The following is a 15,016-nucleotide window of genomic DNA, read 5'->3' as shown; positions in this document are numbered from 1 at the left end:
GCTGTGTTTAGTGTCTCCTTTTTGCAGCCTTCAGTTCTTAGTTCCTGTTGTTTTTGCTCTCTGCTCCCAGTGGCTAATGTTTGTTCAGTTCCTTGTGTAGGCTTCCTGGTTGAGGGGACTGGTGCCTGTGTTTTGGTGAATAAGGTGGGATCTTGTCTCTCTGGTGGGCAGGACCATGTCCTGTGGTGTGTTTTGCAGTGTCTGTTACCTTATTATGAATTTAGGCATCCTGTCTGCTAATGGGTGGGTTTGTGTTCCTGTCTTGCTTGTTGTTTGGCATAGGGTGCCCTGCACCTTAGCTTGCTGGTCGTTGAGTGGAGTTGGGTCTTAGCATTGAGATGGAGATCTCTGGGAGAGCTTTTGCTATTTGATATTATGGTGAGCCGGGAGGTCTCTGGTGGACCAATGTCCTGAACTTGGCTCTCCCACCTCAGAGGCACAGGCCTGACACCCGGCCGGAGTGCCAAGACACTTTCAGCCACATGGCCAGGTACGTGTGGTGTTTCTTGCCTTTTGGGAAGTCTGAAGTCTTCTGCCAGTGTTCAGTATGTGTTCTATAGGCGTTTTTCCACATATAGATGTATTTCTATTGTATTTGTGGGGAGGAAGGTGATCTCCACGTCTTACTCCTCTGCCATCTTGAAGGTCTCCACCAGAATACATCATTTTACATTCTAACCATCAATGTTAGAGAGAGCTAGTTTCTCTGCATCATGGTCAACATTTGGTATGGTCACTATTTTAAAAATGTTAGCTATTTTAATAGATGTTTAGTGATATCTTATTATGGTAATAATTTATATTTTCCTAATGGCTAATGATCTCTTCATGTGCTTATTTGCTGACTGTATATCCTCTTTGTGAAATTTTTTGTTCATGTCTTTTACCATTTTCTAATTGGATTGTTGGCTATTTTACAGTTGAGTAAAATAATTTTACTTTATGTTTTCGAGATATGAGCCTTCTGTTAGATGTATACATTGCAAATATTTTCTCACTTTCTGTAGCTTGTCTATTTATCCCCTTAACAGAGTGTTTCATAGAGCATTTTTTTTAATTTTAATGAGATCAAATTTATCAGTTGTTCCTATGAAGAATCCTACTTTTGGTGTCAAGTGTAAGAACTTTTCAGCTGGCACTGGGTACCAAAGATTTTCTTCTATATTTTTTGTAAAAGTTTTATAACTTTACATTTTACATTTTAGTTAGTTTTTCATTTCACGTTATTTTTTGTATAAGATAAGAGGTTTCCATGTAGGTTTTGTGTGTGTATGTGTGTGTGTGTGTGTGTGCATGTGTGCCTTGGGATGTCCAATTCCCCCAGCACCATTTGTTGAAAAAGCTATCCTTTCTCTAGTGAATTGCTTTTGAACATCTGTCAAAAATCAGGTGGATGGGGCTTCCCTGGTGGCGCAGTGGTTGAGAATCTGCCTGCCAATGCAGGGGACATGGGTTCGAACCTTGGTCTGAGAAGATCCCACATGCCACGGAGCAACTGGGCCCGTGAGCCACAATTACTGAGCCTGCGTGTCTGGAGCCCGTGCTCCACAACAAGAGAGGCCACGATAGTGAGAGGCCCGCGCACCGTGATGAAGAGTGGCCCCCGCTTGCCACAACTAGAGAAAGCCCTCTCACAGAAACGAAGACCCAACACAGCCATAAAAATAAATAAAAAACTAAAAATTAAAAAAAAAAAAACTTGCTTCCTAAAAAAAAAAAAAAAAAATCAGGTGGATGTAAATGTGAGTCATTTTCTGAGTTATCTCTCTGTGTGTCTGTTGGTCTGTAAGCACCATACTTCCTTGATTACTGTAGCTATGTAACTTTAAGGTAGAATGATTCTTTCTACTACATACTTCTGTTTCAAAAGTGTTTCAGACATTTTAGATATTGAACATTTCCATATAAATATAAGAAGAATCCTGTGTATTTCTATGAAAAACCTTGCTCGAATTTTCATAGAAATTGCATTAAATTCATAGATCATTTTGGAGAGAATCAACATCTTTATTAAGTTGAGTTCTGCAATCTGTGAACACTGTATATCCTTCTATTTACTTACATCTTTTTAAATTTCTGGCATTAACATTTAAAATTTTCAGTATACCGATCTTGTACATGCTTTGATATATATATATATATATCTTGGCACTACCTTTGCAAAAGTGGAGTACTGACTCACACTGCCTCATTGCACATGGGTGGGATGGTTAGAAGTTTAGCTCCCTTCTTAAATCTGCTAATATCTTAGTGATGAAAGTTGTGTACTGACTCATACCATCTCATTGCCTCCAAGGGCGGGTGGTGGCTTATCTGACCACTAAGCTTCACTGACTCCAAGGACATAGGGGGAGTTGAGTACCATTTATTCCCATCTTGTTACCCTGGTTGAGTTTCATTGACAGTGGTTGGGGATGAAAGCTCAACTCCTCAGTGGGTTTCACTGATACAGTGAGCGTTGGGAACCAGAGTTCTGACTAGGCCTGCCTTGCTCTGCTTTGTTCAGTCTCACTGCTGTTGATTTGATATAGGGGGATGGTTAGGAGAATTTATAGCATAGATGTCACTAGCACTACCTTATACCACTAGATGACTGTGGAGGAACTGCTCATCATAAGCCCTCACTGATGCTACTCTGGCAAGAAAATCAGAGCATAGCACTGCTTGCTTCTGATGAGTGAGGGATTGAAGATCAGCTCTGTGCTCAGTACCATACCACTTAATACTACTCTGACAGGGAAGTACTATCTGCTTAGGGAAGTATCACCTGCTCCTGCTAGATGGGACATGGAAGATCAACTCTCTACTTCGTCCTGCCAACATTACACTATCAGAAGTGTTGGAACATCATCTTCTTCCACCCAGCAGTGGATGGAATGCCAAGTCTCTGCGTTTGAGGCTGTTGACTAACCTTGTTTCCCACCACATACCCTATTCCTTAACCTGGCACACGCTATGCTACAGCCACAAGCTCCTTACCAATTTTTTACATATCCTATGCCCAGGCCTGCCTCTGTGCCTTTAGCTGTGTTCTGATTGGACTGAAAAGGTCTCACTATTCTACCACCTTCTGAATGTCTTCTTTTTGTTGTCTTACCCTTTCAAGTTGTCTTTTCCAATCTTCCCAGCCATAAGAAATCACTACCTCCTTTTGGTCCCCAGTGCTTAATTTGTACCTCTCATAGCATGTATTATAATCTGCCTTGTACAATGGAATTATATTTATGCCTATATCCATAACCCCTCCAGTTATAAATTATCACTGTATCTCCCAAATTTATTCTCAATAAAGTTTTGTTTATCCAGAATTTGGGCTTCCAGAAACTTGCAGCATTTGAAAGACTGCTCTGAAACTGATTATAAAGAACAAAACCCTGCTACAGTGTTTCCTTGATTCACACTCAGGCCTTGACCAAGGGAGCTTGAGTGTGAAATAGAGCAAAGGTTCAGAGGTAGAGCATGAGCCAGGCGGTTTGTAGACAGATCTGATAAGAGAAAAGGGCTTATTTTTAGGAATGACTAGTTAAGAGGCTATGAGTACTTGCCATGAACCAGTTCAGGTGCTAAGAAATTTACTTGCATTTTTCTTATTTAATCTTCACAGCTACACCTTGAGGTGGATTTTATAATTATCCACATACAGGCATACCTTGTTTTATTGTGTTTCACTTTATTGTGCTTCACATTTATTGAGTTTTTTTTTTATGAATTGAAGATTTGTGGCAACCTTGTGTCAAGCTAGTCTATTGGCACCACTTTTCCAACTGCATTTGCTCACTTCATATCTCTGTGTCATATCTTGGTAATTCTTGCAAAATTTTAAATTTTTTCATTATCATTATATCTGTTATAATGATCTGTCATCAGTGATCTTTAATGTTACTATTATAATTGTTTTGGGGCACCACAAACAGCATCCATATAAGATGACAAACTTAATGGATAAATGCTGTGTGTGTTCTGACTGCTTCACCAACTGGCCACTCCCTCCTCTCTTTCCCTCTCCTTGGGCCTCCCTATTCCCTGAGATACAACAATATTGAATAAGCCAATTAATAACCATACAAAGGCCTCTAAGTTTTCAAGTGAAGGGAAGAGACATGTCTCTCACTTTAAATCAAAAGGTGGAAATGATTAAGCTTAGTGAGGAAGGCATGTCAAAAGCCAAGATGGGCCAAAAACTAGGCCCCTTGAGCCAAACAGCCACATTGTGAATGGAAAGAAAAAGTTCTTCAAGGAAATTAAAAGTACTACTCTAGTGAACACACAAATGATAAAAAATCAAAGCAGCCTTATTTCTGTCACAGAGCAAGTTTTAGTGGTCTGGATAGAAGATCAAACCAGCCACAGCATTCACCTAAGCTAAAGCCTAATCCAGAGCAAGGCCCTAACTCTCTTCAATTCTATGGAAGCTTTGAGAGGTGAGGAAGCTACAGAAGAAAAGTTTGAAGCTAGCAGAGGTTGGTTCATGAGGTTTAAGGAAAGAATCCATCTCCAAAACATCAAAGTGGAAGATGAAGCAGCAAATGCTGGTGTAGAAGCTGCAGCAAGTTTTCCAGAAGATCTAGCTAAGACACTAAACAACAGATTTTCAATGTAGACATAGCTGTCTTATATTGAAAGAAGATGCCCTCTAGGACTTTCATAGCTAAAGAGGAGAAGTTAATGCCTGGCTTCAAAGATTCAAAGGACAGACTGACTCTCTTGTTAGGGGCTAATGCAGCTGGTGACTTTAAGTTGAAGCCAATGCTCATTTACTATTCAGAAGACAAAGATCCCTTTCAAAATATTACTGCTCATTGGACAGGAATAAAGATGCAGACATAGAGAATGGACTTGAGGACACAGGGAGGGGGAAGGGTAAGCTGGGACAAAGTGAGAGAGTGGCATAGACTTATATATACAACCAAATGTAAAATAGATAGCTAGTGGGAAGCAGCCGCATAGCACAGGGAGATCAGCTCAGTGCTTTGTGATCACCAGGAAGGGTGGGATAGGGAGGGTGGGAAGGAGACACAAGAGGGAGGAGATATGGGGATATATGTATAGCTGATTCACTTTGTTATAAAGCAGAAACTAACACACCATTGTAAAGCAATTATACTCCAATAAAGATGTTAAAAAAAAATACTACTGCTCATTGACAATGCACCTGGTCACCCAGAGCTCTGATGGAGATGTACAATAAGATTAATGTTGTTTTCATGCCAGAGAACACAACATCTATTCTGCAGCGCATGGATCAAAGAATAATGTTGACACTCAAGTCTTATTATTTAAGAAATACATTTCATAAGGCTATAGCTGCCATAGATAGTGATTCCTCTGATATCTGGGCAAAGCAAATTGAAAACCTCCTGGAAAGGATTCACCATTCTAGATGCAAGTTAAGTACATTCATAATTCATGGAAAGAGGTCAAAACATCAACGTTAACAGGAGTTTGGAAGAAGTTTATTCCAATCCTCATGGATGATTTTGAGTAGTTCAAGACTTCAGTGGAGGAAGTAACTGCAGATGTGGTGGAAATAGCAAGAGAACTAGAATTAGAAGTGGAGCCTGAAGATGTGACTGAATTGGTACACTCTCATAATAAAACTTAAATGAATGAGGAGTTGCTTCTTATGGATGAGCAAAGAAAGTTGTTTCTGGTGATGGTATCTACTCCTGGTGAAAATGCTGTGAAGATTGTTGAAATGACAACAAAGGATTTAAAATATTACATAAATTAATTGATAAAGGAGCAGCAGGTTTAAGAGGATTAACTCCAATTTTGAAAGAAGTTCTACTGTGGGTAAAATGCTATCAAATAGCATTGCATGCTACAGAGAAATCTTTTGTGAAAAGAGTCAATGGATGCAGCAACTTCACTGTTGTCTTATTTTAAGAAATTGCCACACCACCCCAACCTTCACCAGCCACCACCCTGATCAGTCAGCAGCCATCAACACTGAGGCAAGATCCTCCACCAGCAAAAAGATTGTGACTTGTAAAAGATCAGATAATGGTTAATACTTTTTAACAATAAAGTATTTTTAATTAAGGTATGTTATATACCTTGGATTTTTAAACATAATGCTATTGCACACACATTATACTATAGTATAATGTAAACATAATGTTTACATGCATTGAGAAACCAAAAAAATTGTGTGACTTCCTATATTGAAATATTCACTTTATTGTGGTGGTCTGAAACTGAACCCACAATATCTCTGAGGTATGACTATTTTGCATTTGATGGTGTTCTCCTTATCATTTTCAGACTTATAGACACATATTTATAGGATCAGTAATCTGGGTGTTTTGAAGGGATAAATAAAGCTGCCCTAGGAGATTTTAAGTCACCAGAACTGCAGTCTTCAGAGGCTTGTATAAGACCACTTGTTTCATTTTGGAGGATTTCTTTGGATTGGAGCAGGGCAGTTGAAACCACTTATTTATTCATATAACAAATACTAATTGAGTACCTATTCTGAGTAAGGCACTTGAGATAAAAGTCTTTTCTTGAATGGGTTTGTAGTCTAGTGGGCAGACATACAAAGTAAACATTATATCTTAGTGTAGTGAGGCTCATTGAATCCATAATGCTAGGGAGTGATTTAAACATCAGAATCATAGTTCTAGAGAAGGAAGGATACTGGAAATTCTTTGTCAGATTGCTTTGTAGGGCTGTGAGCAAGAATTCCATTAAAGTATATAACCAAAGAGCTTGAGTTAACTGTTCTGAATTTGTGTGCCTGGTGGGTGGTCTTCTCCCACCTGTCAATTGCTCTTCTAAGCAAAGTAACTTGGCACATCTTGGTCTGGGGAATTACTTGGGAAGCATTATTTGTGGAACATAATGACATGACATTTACACATACTCACCTTCTGACTTTCACTGTGTAGGTTGTATATATGTGTGAATATGTACACACCACTATGTAATTCTAAAGAGTTTAGAAATACCTTTTAGTATATGTAGTTTTCTTGCTTCCTTGAAATTGCTTCCTTGGAATTACTTTCTTATAATATAGTACTGGCGAGTTATCCCATCTCAAAAGCCTTTGGCCTGGGAAACATGGGGAATTGAAGGATCCACACATATTCTGCCCAATCAGCTATTAAATGGTATGAGGACTAGGTTTTTCTTTCCCTGCCTTGGAAAGTAATGTAATGTGGAGGCAGCCCGAATTGCTGCCTTGCACCTCTCTTCCCTGCTTTCCTACATTTCCAGAAGAATTAATGGCCTTTTTTACCCATGATGATATGAGGCTTTCTCTTCTCACCAGTATAGAGTGGAGGAGTGAGAATGAGGAGTCTAGACTTCCCTGGTTTATATTGCTATCTTGTAAGTAGGATACAGGAATAAAAGACATACAGATATTTTCATTTAATCTTGATAAGAGCCCTGTGACTTGAAGTAGGTGAAATTATGGATACTTTCTTTTCTATCTTTCATATTTTCCACATGAGCATGCAGTACTTTTATAATCAGAAAGACTGCAAATATATACCACAAAAACCTTTTAATTTTTTCTGTCTACAAAATTGGAGCCACAATTTTGTTTCAGTATCCTGCTTTCTCACACATTGTTCTTATCTCATATGTAGATCTCCATGTCATTAAATATTCTTTGAAAAAATGGTTTATACTAGCTCAATAAATCCATATATGAGAGTAAACTAATTTTATTTATCGTCATAGACCTTTTAGGATAAATAACGGAAGATCTATACAAAGGAACATTATGGAACCATTAAAAACCATGTTTTCAGAGTATTTAATAACTTTGGAAGATACTAACGATATGAATTTTAAAAGAAGTTATAAAGATGTGAAACGCTACCAATTTTGTAAAATACAAGCATAGATTTATTGAGATATCAGAACTGTTAACATTTTGCTGTATATCTAGGTGTTAAGATTAAGGTTAGTTTCGGTTTTTATTTCACTGAATTTCAGAAAATCTCCACAGTGTCAGTACATTTACTTTACATTCAGAAAAATATACGTATTAAAAAAGCATTACTGTGAGTGACCAGATAGAAAATAAAAAGGAAAGTTTGGATCAGGATGGTGGACTGTACACGGCATTTACTTATCCGGTCTCGTAATCCCTAAACTGAAAAAAAAATTTTTTTGTATGTACAAACTCTGTGTATGTATGTGTTGAATATTAAAAAAAAAAAAAGGCTTTGTGAGGAATTCCTGGAAGATAGAAAGCAGATGGAGAAGCTGCTGAGGAGGCTGGCGGGCGACAGACGGCCAGAGAGGAGTAAGGGAGCCGGCCAGTCTGGCTTGGGTTTGAGAGAAGCGGTCGGGGGGCGCGTGAGGAAATGAAGGAGTGAGCGCCTGTGACTGTGTGGACAGAACGCAGTGTGCGCAGTAACCCGCCCAGCTGCTGCTGGCTGAGCGGAAGGCGGAATGGTGGGGGCGGGGCCGAGGCTCAGGCGGGCTCTGAGGGGTCGGGTTCCCGAAGCGGCAAAAACCCTGGCGCCAGAGCTAGGCCGAGCAGAGCAACATTGCTAAGCCGAGGCCGCGCGGACTTCTCAGAGACACGCCGCCGCCCGCGACTTTGGCGCTGCAACCATCGCTCTTATCCCTTTCCCGTCCTCTCCTTCTCCGTCGCCGTTCCGCAGCCGCAGCACCATCGATAACAGCTAAGTGGTCAATTCGGGAGACTTAGGGTTGGGAGTCGGGGCGGGCGCAAGGCGCAGGCAGCACACGCAAGCCCGCCATCTCCTGCGGCAACTGCCACTGCTGCAGATACCTCTGCCGGGCGGGAGAGAAGAATACTGTCAAGAGGCCCCCGCTGTCCTAGTGTCCACGGTCAGAGTTAAGAGCGTTTCTGCCGAGCCTTGGTGAGAGCCTTGCCTTTGGGGAAGGGAGAAGGAGAACGTGCAGGACAGGATCTCTCTGTTTTCGGAGATCACAAAAAAAAAGATCTCATACTGGATAGTGCTGACTTTTTGTCAGCTTAATCTAGTAAGTGGTAGCGTTGCTGAGCCTCCTTAAACCCCGAGCCATGTCGCCCCCAACAGTGCCTCCGATGGGCGTAGATGGTGTGTCCGCATACCTGATGAAGAAAAGGCACACCCACAGGAAACAGCGGCGCAAGCCCACTTTCCTCACCCGTAGGAACATTGTGGGCTGCCGCATTCAACACGGCTGGAAGGAAGGCAATGAGCCCGTGGAGCAGTGGAAGGGCACCGTGCTTGAGCAGGTTTCCGTGAAGCCCACTCTCTATATCATCAAATATGATGGCAAAGATAGTGTGTATGGACTAGAACTGCACCGAGATAAGAGAGTTTTAGCGCTAGAGATCCTTCCTGAGAGAGTGCCAACTCCTCGCATTGATTCGCGCCTGGCAGATTCCCTGATTGGCAAGGCAGTGGGTCATGTGTTTGAGGGTGAGCACGGTACGAAAGATGAATGGAAGGGTATGGTCCTGGCGCGAGCCCCCGTGATGGACACTTGGTTTTACATCACCTACGAGAAAGATCCAGTCCTTTATATGTACACGCTGCTGGATGACTACAAAGATGGTGACCTGCGCATCATTCCAGATTCCAACTACTATTTCCCTACAGCAGAACGGGAGCCTGGAGAAGTTGTCGACAGCCTTGTGGGCAAGCAGGTGGAGCACGCCAAAGATGATGGGTCCAAGAGAACCGGCATTTTCATCCATCAAGTGGTGGCCAAGCCATCTGTCTACTTCATTAAGTTTGATGATGATATTCACATTTATGTCTATGGTTTGGTGAAAACCCCCTAAATTCATTGTGCTATTGCAAAAGTTGTGGAACTATTAAATGTAAAATATGTCGTGTGAACTTTTGAGAACAGTTTTGAAGTCAGAGATTAAAGAATTTATTATTACTTACGGTGCCTCCAAATCTTACATTGACTAGTTCCACAGTTTTGCCCGAAGTATACTTTGGTACTTTTGATATTGCCTTGTTCTGTAATCAAAATTTTAAATCGGGTGCTAATAGAAAATTGAAAAGTGTTTGTAAAATTTGGAACAATGGAAAACTAGATAAAGAAAAATAAATGGTGTACACACACTATATCCTCCACCACCACCCCATTTCTTTCTTTGCCTTACCAATTTTTTTCTCCCCAGGTAACAAGTGTTAAGAACATAATGTATATCCTTCCATGTTTTCCCCATCCTCTTAAAGAAAGTTTGTTGTAGTCCTTTCTACAGAAACAGCAAGCCCCATTATTTCTCTGTAATTGCTTTTCTCCCTTGACATATCCTTCTGATCAGTAGCTACAGATATCTCTCTCTCTCCCCCATGCCTCCCTCTCCATATGGTATAAGATAGATGTCCAACTATATATTTTATTCACATTGGATACCTGATTGTACCATCACATTTATTAAATAAATCACCCATTTCCCCTCTCCCTCTATTTCTCCTTGTCTTCCTCTCTTCTCCTAACAACTGCATACACAGTACATATTTATGTACCAAAATGGTACCATTTATGTACCATTCTATTATTGATGGTCTTTAAGTTTTCTCTTTTTTTTCCACCATAGCACTGCTACAATACATACTGGTGCTTTTATTTCTATAGGGTAGCTTCCCAGAAATGGGACTGTTAGGTAGGTGTTTATTTAATTTTAAGAGATATTACAAAATTACCATCTAAAATGAAAGTGCTCATTTTCCAGCATCCTCTCCAGCACTCTTTAATGTTTGTAAATCTGAACAGTGAAAAATTACATAGTATTGTTTCTTTAATTGACAAACTCAGTGAGTTTTTTTGTTTTTTACCATTCGGACTTTTTTTGTGATTTGCCAGTGCTTATCCTTTGCTCATTTATGTATTGAATCTTTGATCTTTTCCTTATAAATCTGTAGGAATTCTAACTATATTTACTATGTGGTGTGTACTAATCAGTTGTAGCCCATATGTGTTATGATTTTCTCCATTCTATCATTAATCTTGACTTTATTGATATCTTCTTTTTTACTTTACAGCTTAAAAAAAATTAGATAGATTCCTCTCTTCTTTTTAGCTTTTTGGTTTCTTGTTTTTTCAGTTGAATGCCCCCACTGCTAGTCATACAAATAGTTACCTACATTTTTTCTAAAAATGTTTATTAATTTTAAGCTTTAACTGATCCAACAGGAATTTATTTTTGTATATGGAGGTAAAGGTCCAAATATACATTTTGTTCATATTGGATACCTGATTATGCTATCACATTTATTAAATAAATCACCCATTTTCAAGTTCCTGAGCCAGTATCACATTGTTTTAATTGTACTGGCTTGACCATAAACTTTGGACTCTGGTAAAGCAAGTCCCCTCTCATTAGTTTTTTTTTTTTTTTTTTTTTTTGTCTTTTCTTCTTTTATATAATTTGTTTTTCATTCTTTCATGTAAAAATTGGAAACATCCTTTCCACGTTTAAAAAAATTGTGATGCCTTAGAATCGTATTACATTTCTGCATTTCTGTTTAGAAGATTATTTTAAAAATAACATTAATCTTTAATACTCGAGAATTTTGGTACATCATTAAAATCTTTTGGTTTTGTTTTTGTAATGTTATATAGGTCCATCACATCTGATTAAGTTTATCTCTAAATATTTTTACAGTTTTTGTCACATTTTGACATTTTGAATTGGGTATTTTTTCCTCCTCATTTATATTTTTGGCAATATAGACAAACTAGAGGTTTTTTATTCCTTCTATTTTCCGCTTACTAAATACTCTGAATTACACTGGGTTTTTAAAATAGAATGTTTTGGACTTTGTAGATATATAGTCATCTCACCTGCAAATAGAGATCATTTTATTTCTTATAATGTTAATATTGTTATTACATGATCTGGATTTTCCAAAACAATGTTGAATAATGATTATGACAGACATGCCTGTGTGGTTCTTAATTTTCATGGAATTGTCTTTAGTGTTCCCTATTAATATGACATTTGCTGTTGGTTATTGGTAAATAGTCATTGACCATTAACACATTTAGGGTATTTCTTCTATTCCTGTTTTACATAGCATTATTACTAAAAGTGGCTCCTGAATTTTATCAAATGTCTTTTCAGCGTCTATTGACAAAACAGTATAACATTTTTTTCCTTTAGTTTTTTGACTCGATGAATTAGAGTGGTAGATATTTGATGTTTTGAAACAAATTTGTGTTTATGGAATAAATCCTACTTAGTCATGGTGTAATAATCATTTGATACATTGCTGGGTATTATTTACCAATATTTTATTTAGTATTATTGCGTTTACATTCCAAAGTAAAATTGTATATTTCAAATTTTGTTGTTAAAATTATGCTAGCTTTAAAAAATGAAATTGTGAGTTTTCAATCATTTTTCTGTGTTCTGGAACAGTTTAAATAGCATTAGAATTATTTGTTCTTTAAAAATTAGCTAGTAGTGAGCTGTAAAAACAGTCTAATCCTGGTGACAATTTTGATGGTAGATCTTTAATCAGCTTTCTTATCTCTCCAATGGTAATTGGTTTATTCAAACTTTCTATTAAAAAGGAATGTATATTCTCTGTGAAATATAAAATTTAAAGTTTTCTCTATTACCAAGCTTCTTGATTGTATTATTCAGACACTTTATGTCCTTGCATGTTGCACGTGCACATGTCTTAGGTATGTTCAATTCTGAAAACATTGTAATAAAATCATCATCTATAACAGTTCTAAGTTCTCTTTGTATTTTATTTATTTTGAAAAATTAAAACATAATATGGAAAACATGAAAGATATAAAAAACGTCCGTTTACCTTCACCCAAAATTAACAAATGTTGGCATATTTGCAAAATATAACATCTCCGTCCACTGCAGAGGCATACACTATCATGAATTTAATGCAAATCTTCTCTATGCTTTATATATTTACTGAAAATATAAACATAGTTGATAATAGTATTGATTTTTTGGCTTTAAAAAAATTTCAACATGAAATTTTTATATTTTATATAAACTTTATATTGTGAAATTTCTTTTAGTTTTTATTGTAGGGAATCTTTTTTTTGAATTGGGATATGGATTGCAACAACAACAAAAACCCAATAACACTGACTTTAGAATGCAAGTTGCTGTTCTAGGTACTTTTACCACTCCTAACACTCAGGGAGGCTTCACCCTAGCCACAGTATTGGCAACTGAATGAAAAAGACAAAATTTCAGCTCTCAAGAAGATTTTATCCTGGCTGTAGTGAGACAGATATCTACCACCAACCCCTGACCTCAAGACTAGAAATAGACCTTATGTTTTCCCATAATTTTGGAGTTATCCCACTTTCTGACACTCGGATTAGGACTAGCGCCAATCCTGGCACTTCTTTTTTTTTTTTTTTAACATCTTTACTGGAGTAGAATTGCTTTACAATATTGTGTTAGTTGCTGCTGTATAACAAAGTGAATCAGCTATACGTATACCTATATACCCATATCACCTCCCTCTTGCATCTCATTCCCATCCTCCGTATAACACCCCTCTAGGTGATCACAAAGCACCGAGCTGATTTCCCTGTGCTATGCAGCGGCTTCCCACTAGCTATCTATTTTACATTTGGTAGTGTATATATATCCAAGCCATTCTCTCACTTCATCACAGCTTACCCTTCCCCCTCCCCATGTCCTCAACTCCATTCTCTACGTCTGCATCTTTATTCTGGTCCTGTCCCTAGATTCTTCAGAAACTTTTCTTTTTTTAGACTCCATGTATATGTGTTAGCATACAGTGTTTGTTTTTCTCTTTCTGACTTACTTCACTCTGTATGGTGGACTCTAGGTCCATCCACCTCACTGCAAATAACTCAATTTCGTTTCTTTTTATGTCTGAGTAATATTACATTGTATATATGTGCCACATTTTCTTTATCCATTCACCTGTCGAAGGACACTTACATTGCTTCCATGTCCTGGCTATTGTAAATAGAGCTGCAATGAACATTGTGGTACATGACTCTTTTTGAATTGTGGCTTTCTCAGGGTATATGCCCAGTAGTGGGATTGCTGAGTCGTATGGTAGTTCTCTTTTTAATTTTTTAAGGAACCTCCATACTGTTCTCCACAGTGGCTGTATCAATTTACATTCCCACCAACAGTGCAAGAGGGTTCCCTTTTCTCCACACCCTCTCCAGCATTTATTGTTTCTACATTTTTTGATGATGGCCATTCTGACTGGTGTGAGGTAATATGTCATTGAAGTTTTGATTTGCATTTCTCTAATGATTAGTGATGTAGAGCATCCTTTCATGTGTTTGTTGGCAATCTGTATATCTTCTTTGGAGAAATGTCTATTTAGGTCTTCTGCCCAATTTTGGATTGGGTTGTTTGTTTTTTTCATATGGAGCTGCATGAGCTGCTTGTAAATATTGGAGATTAATCCCTTTTCAGATGCTTCATGGGCAAATATTTTCTCCCATTCTGAGGGTTGTCTTTTGGTCTTGTTTATGGTTTCCTTTGCTGTGCAAAAGCTTTTAAGTTTCATTAGGTCCCATTTCTTTATTTTTGTTTTTATTTCCATTTTTCTAGGAGATGGGTCAAAAAGGATCTTCCTGTGATTTATGTCATAGAGTGTTCTGCCTATCTTTTCCTGTAAGAGTTTTATACTGTCTCACCTTACATTTAGGCCTTTAATCCATCTTCAGTTTATTTTTGTGTATGGTGTTAGGCAGTGTTCTAAGTTCATTCTTTTACATGTAGCTGTCCAGTTTTCCTAGCACCACTTATCAAACAGGCTGTCTTTTCTCCATGGTATGTTCTTGCGTCTTTTATCAAAAATAAGGTGACAATATGTGCGTGAGTTTATCTCTGGGCTTTCTATCCTGTTCCATTGATCTATATTTCCATATTTGTGCCAGTTCCATACTGTCTTAATTACTGTAGCTTTGTAGTATAGTCTGAAGTCTGGGAGCCTGATTCTTCCAGCTCCGTTTTTCGTTCTCAAGATTGCTTTGGCTACTCAGGGTCTTTTGTGTTTCCATACAAATTGTGAAATTTTTTGTTCTAGTTCTGTGAAAAATGCCA

At 38.2% G+C, this 15,016-nt stretch overlaps 1 protein-coding gene and 1 long non-coding RNA gene across 2 annotated transcripts in view; both read left to right on the top strand.

Moving 5' to 3' along the window:
• LOC132357274 (uncharacterized) overlaps window positions 1–15,016 on the top strand; it is a 238,746-nt gene that overhangs the window by 213,695 nt on the left and 10,035 nt on the right. The window lies entirely within an intron of this gene.
• Window positions 9,011–9,772, top strand: SPIN4 (spindlin family member 4). The gene has a single exon (XM_059910589.1). It carries the CDS (start codon window positions 9,011–9,013, stop codon window positions 9,758–9,760), a length of 750 nt encoding a protein of 249 aa, XP_059766572.1. The 3' UTR covers window positions 9,761–9,772.

Source organism: Balaenoptera ricei, chromosome X (assembly GCF_028023285.1).
Source record: "Balaenoptera ricei isolate mBalRic1 chromosome X, mBalRic1.hap2, whole genome shotgun sequence".
Taxonomy (NCBI): Eukaryota; Metazoa; Chordata; class Mammalia; order Artiodactyla; family Balaenopteridae; genus Balaenoptera; species Balaenoptera ricei.
The sequence above is the reverse complement of the archived record's forward strand: the minus strand, read 5'-3'. Positions and strand labels throughout refer to the sequence as shown.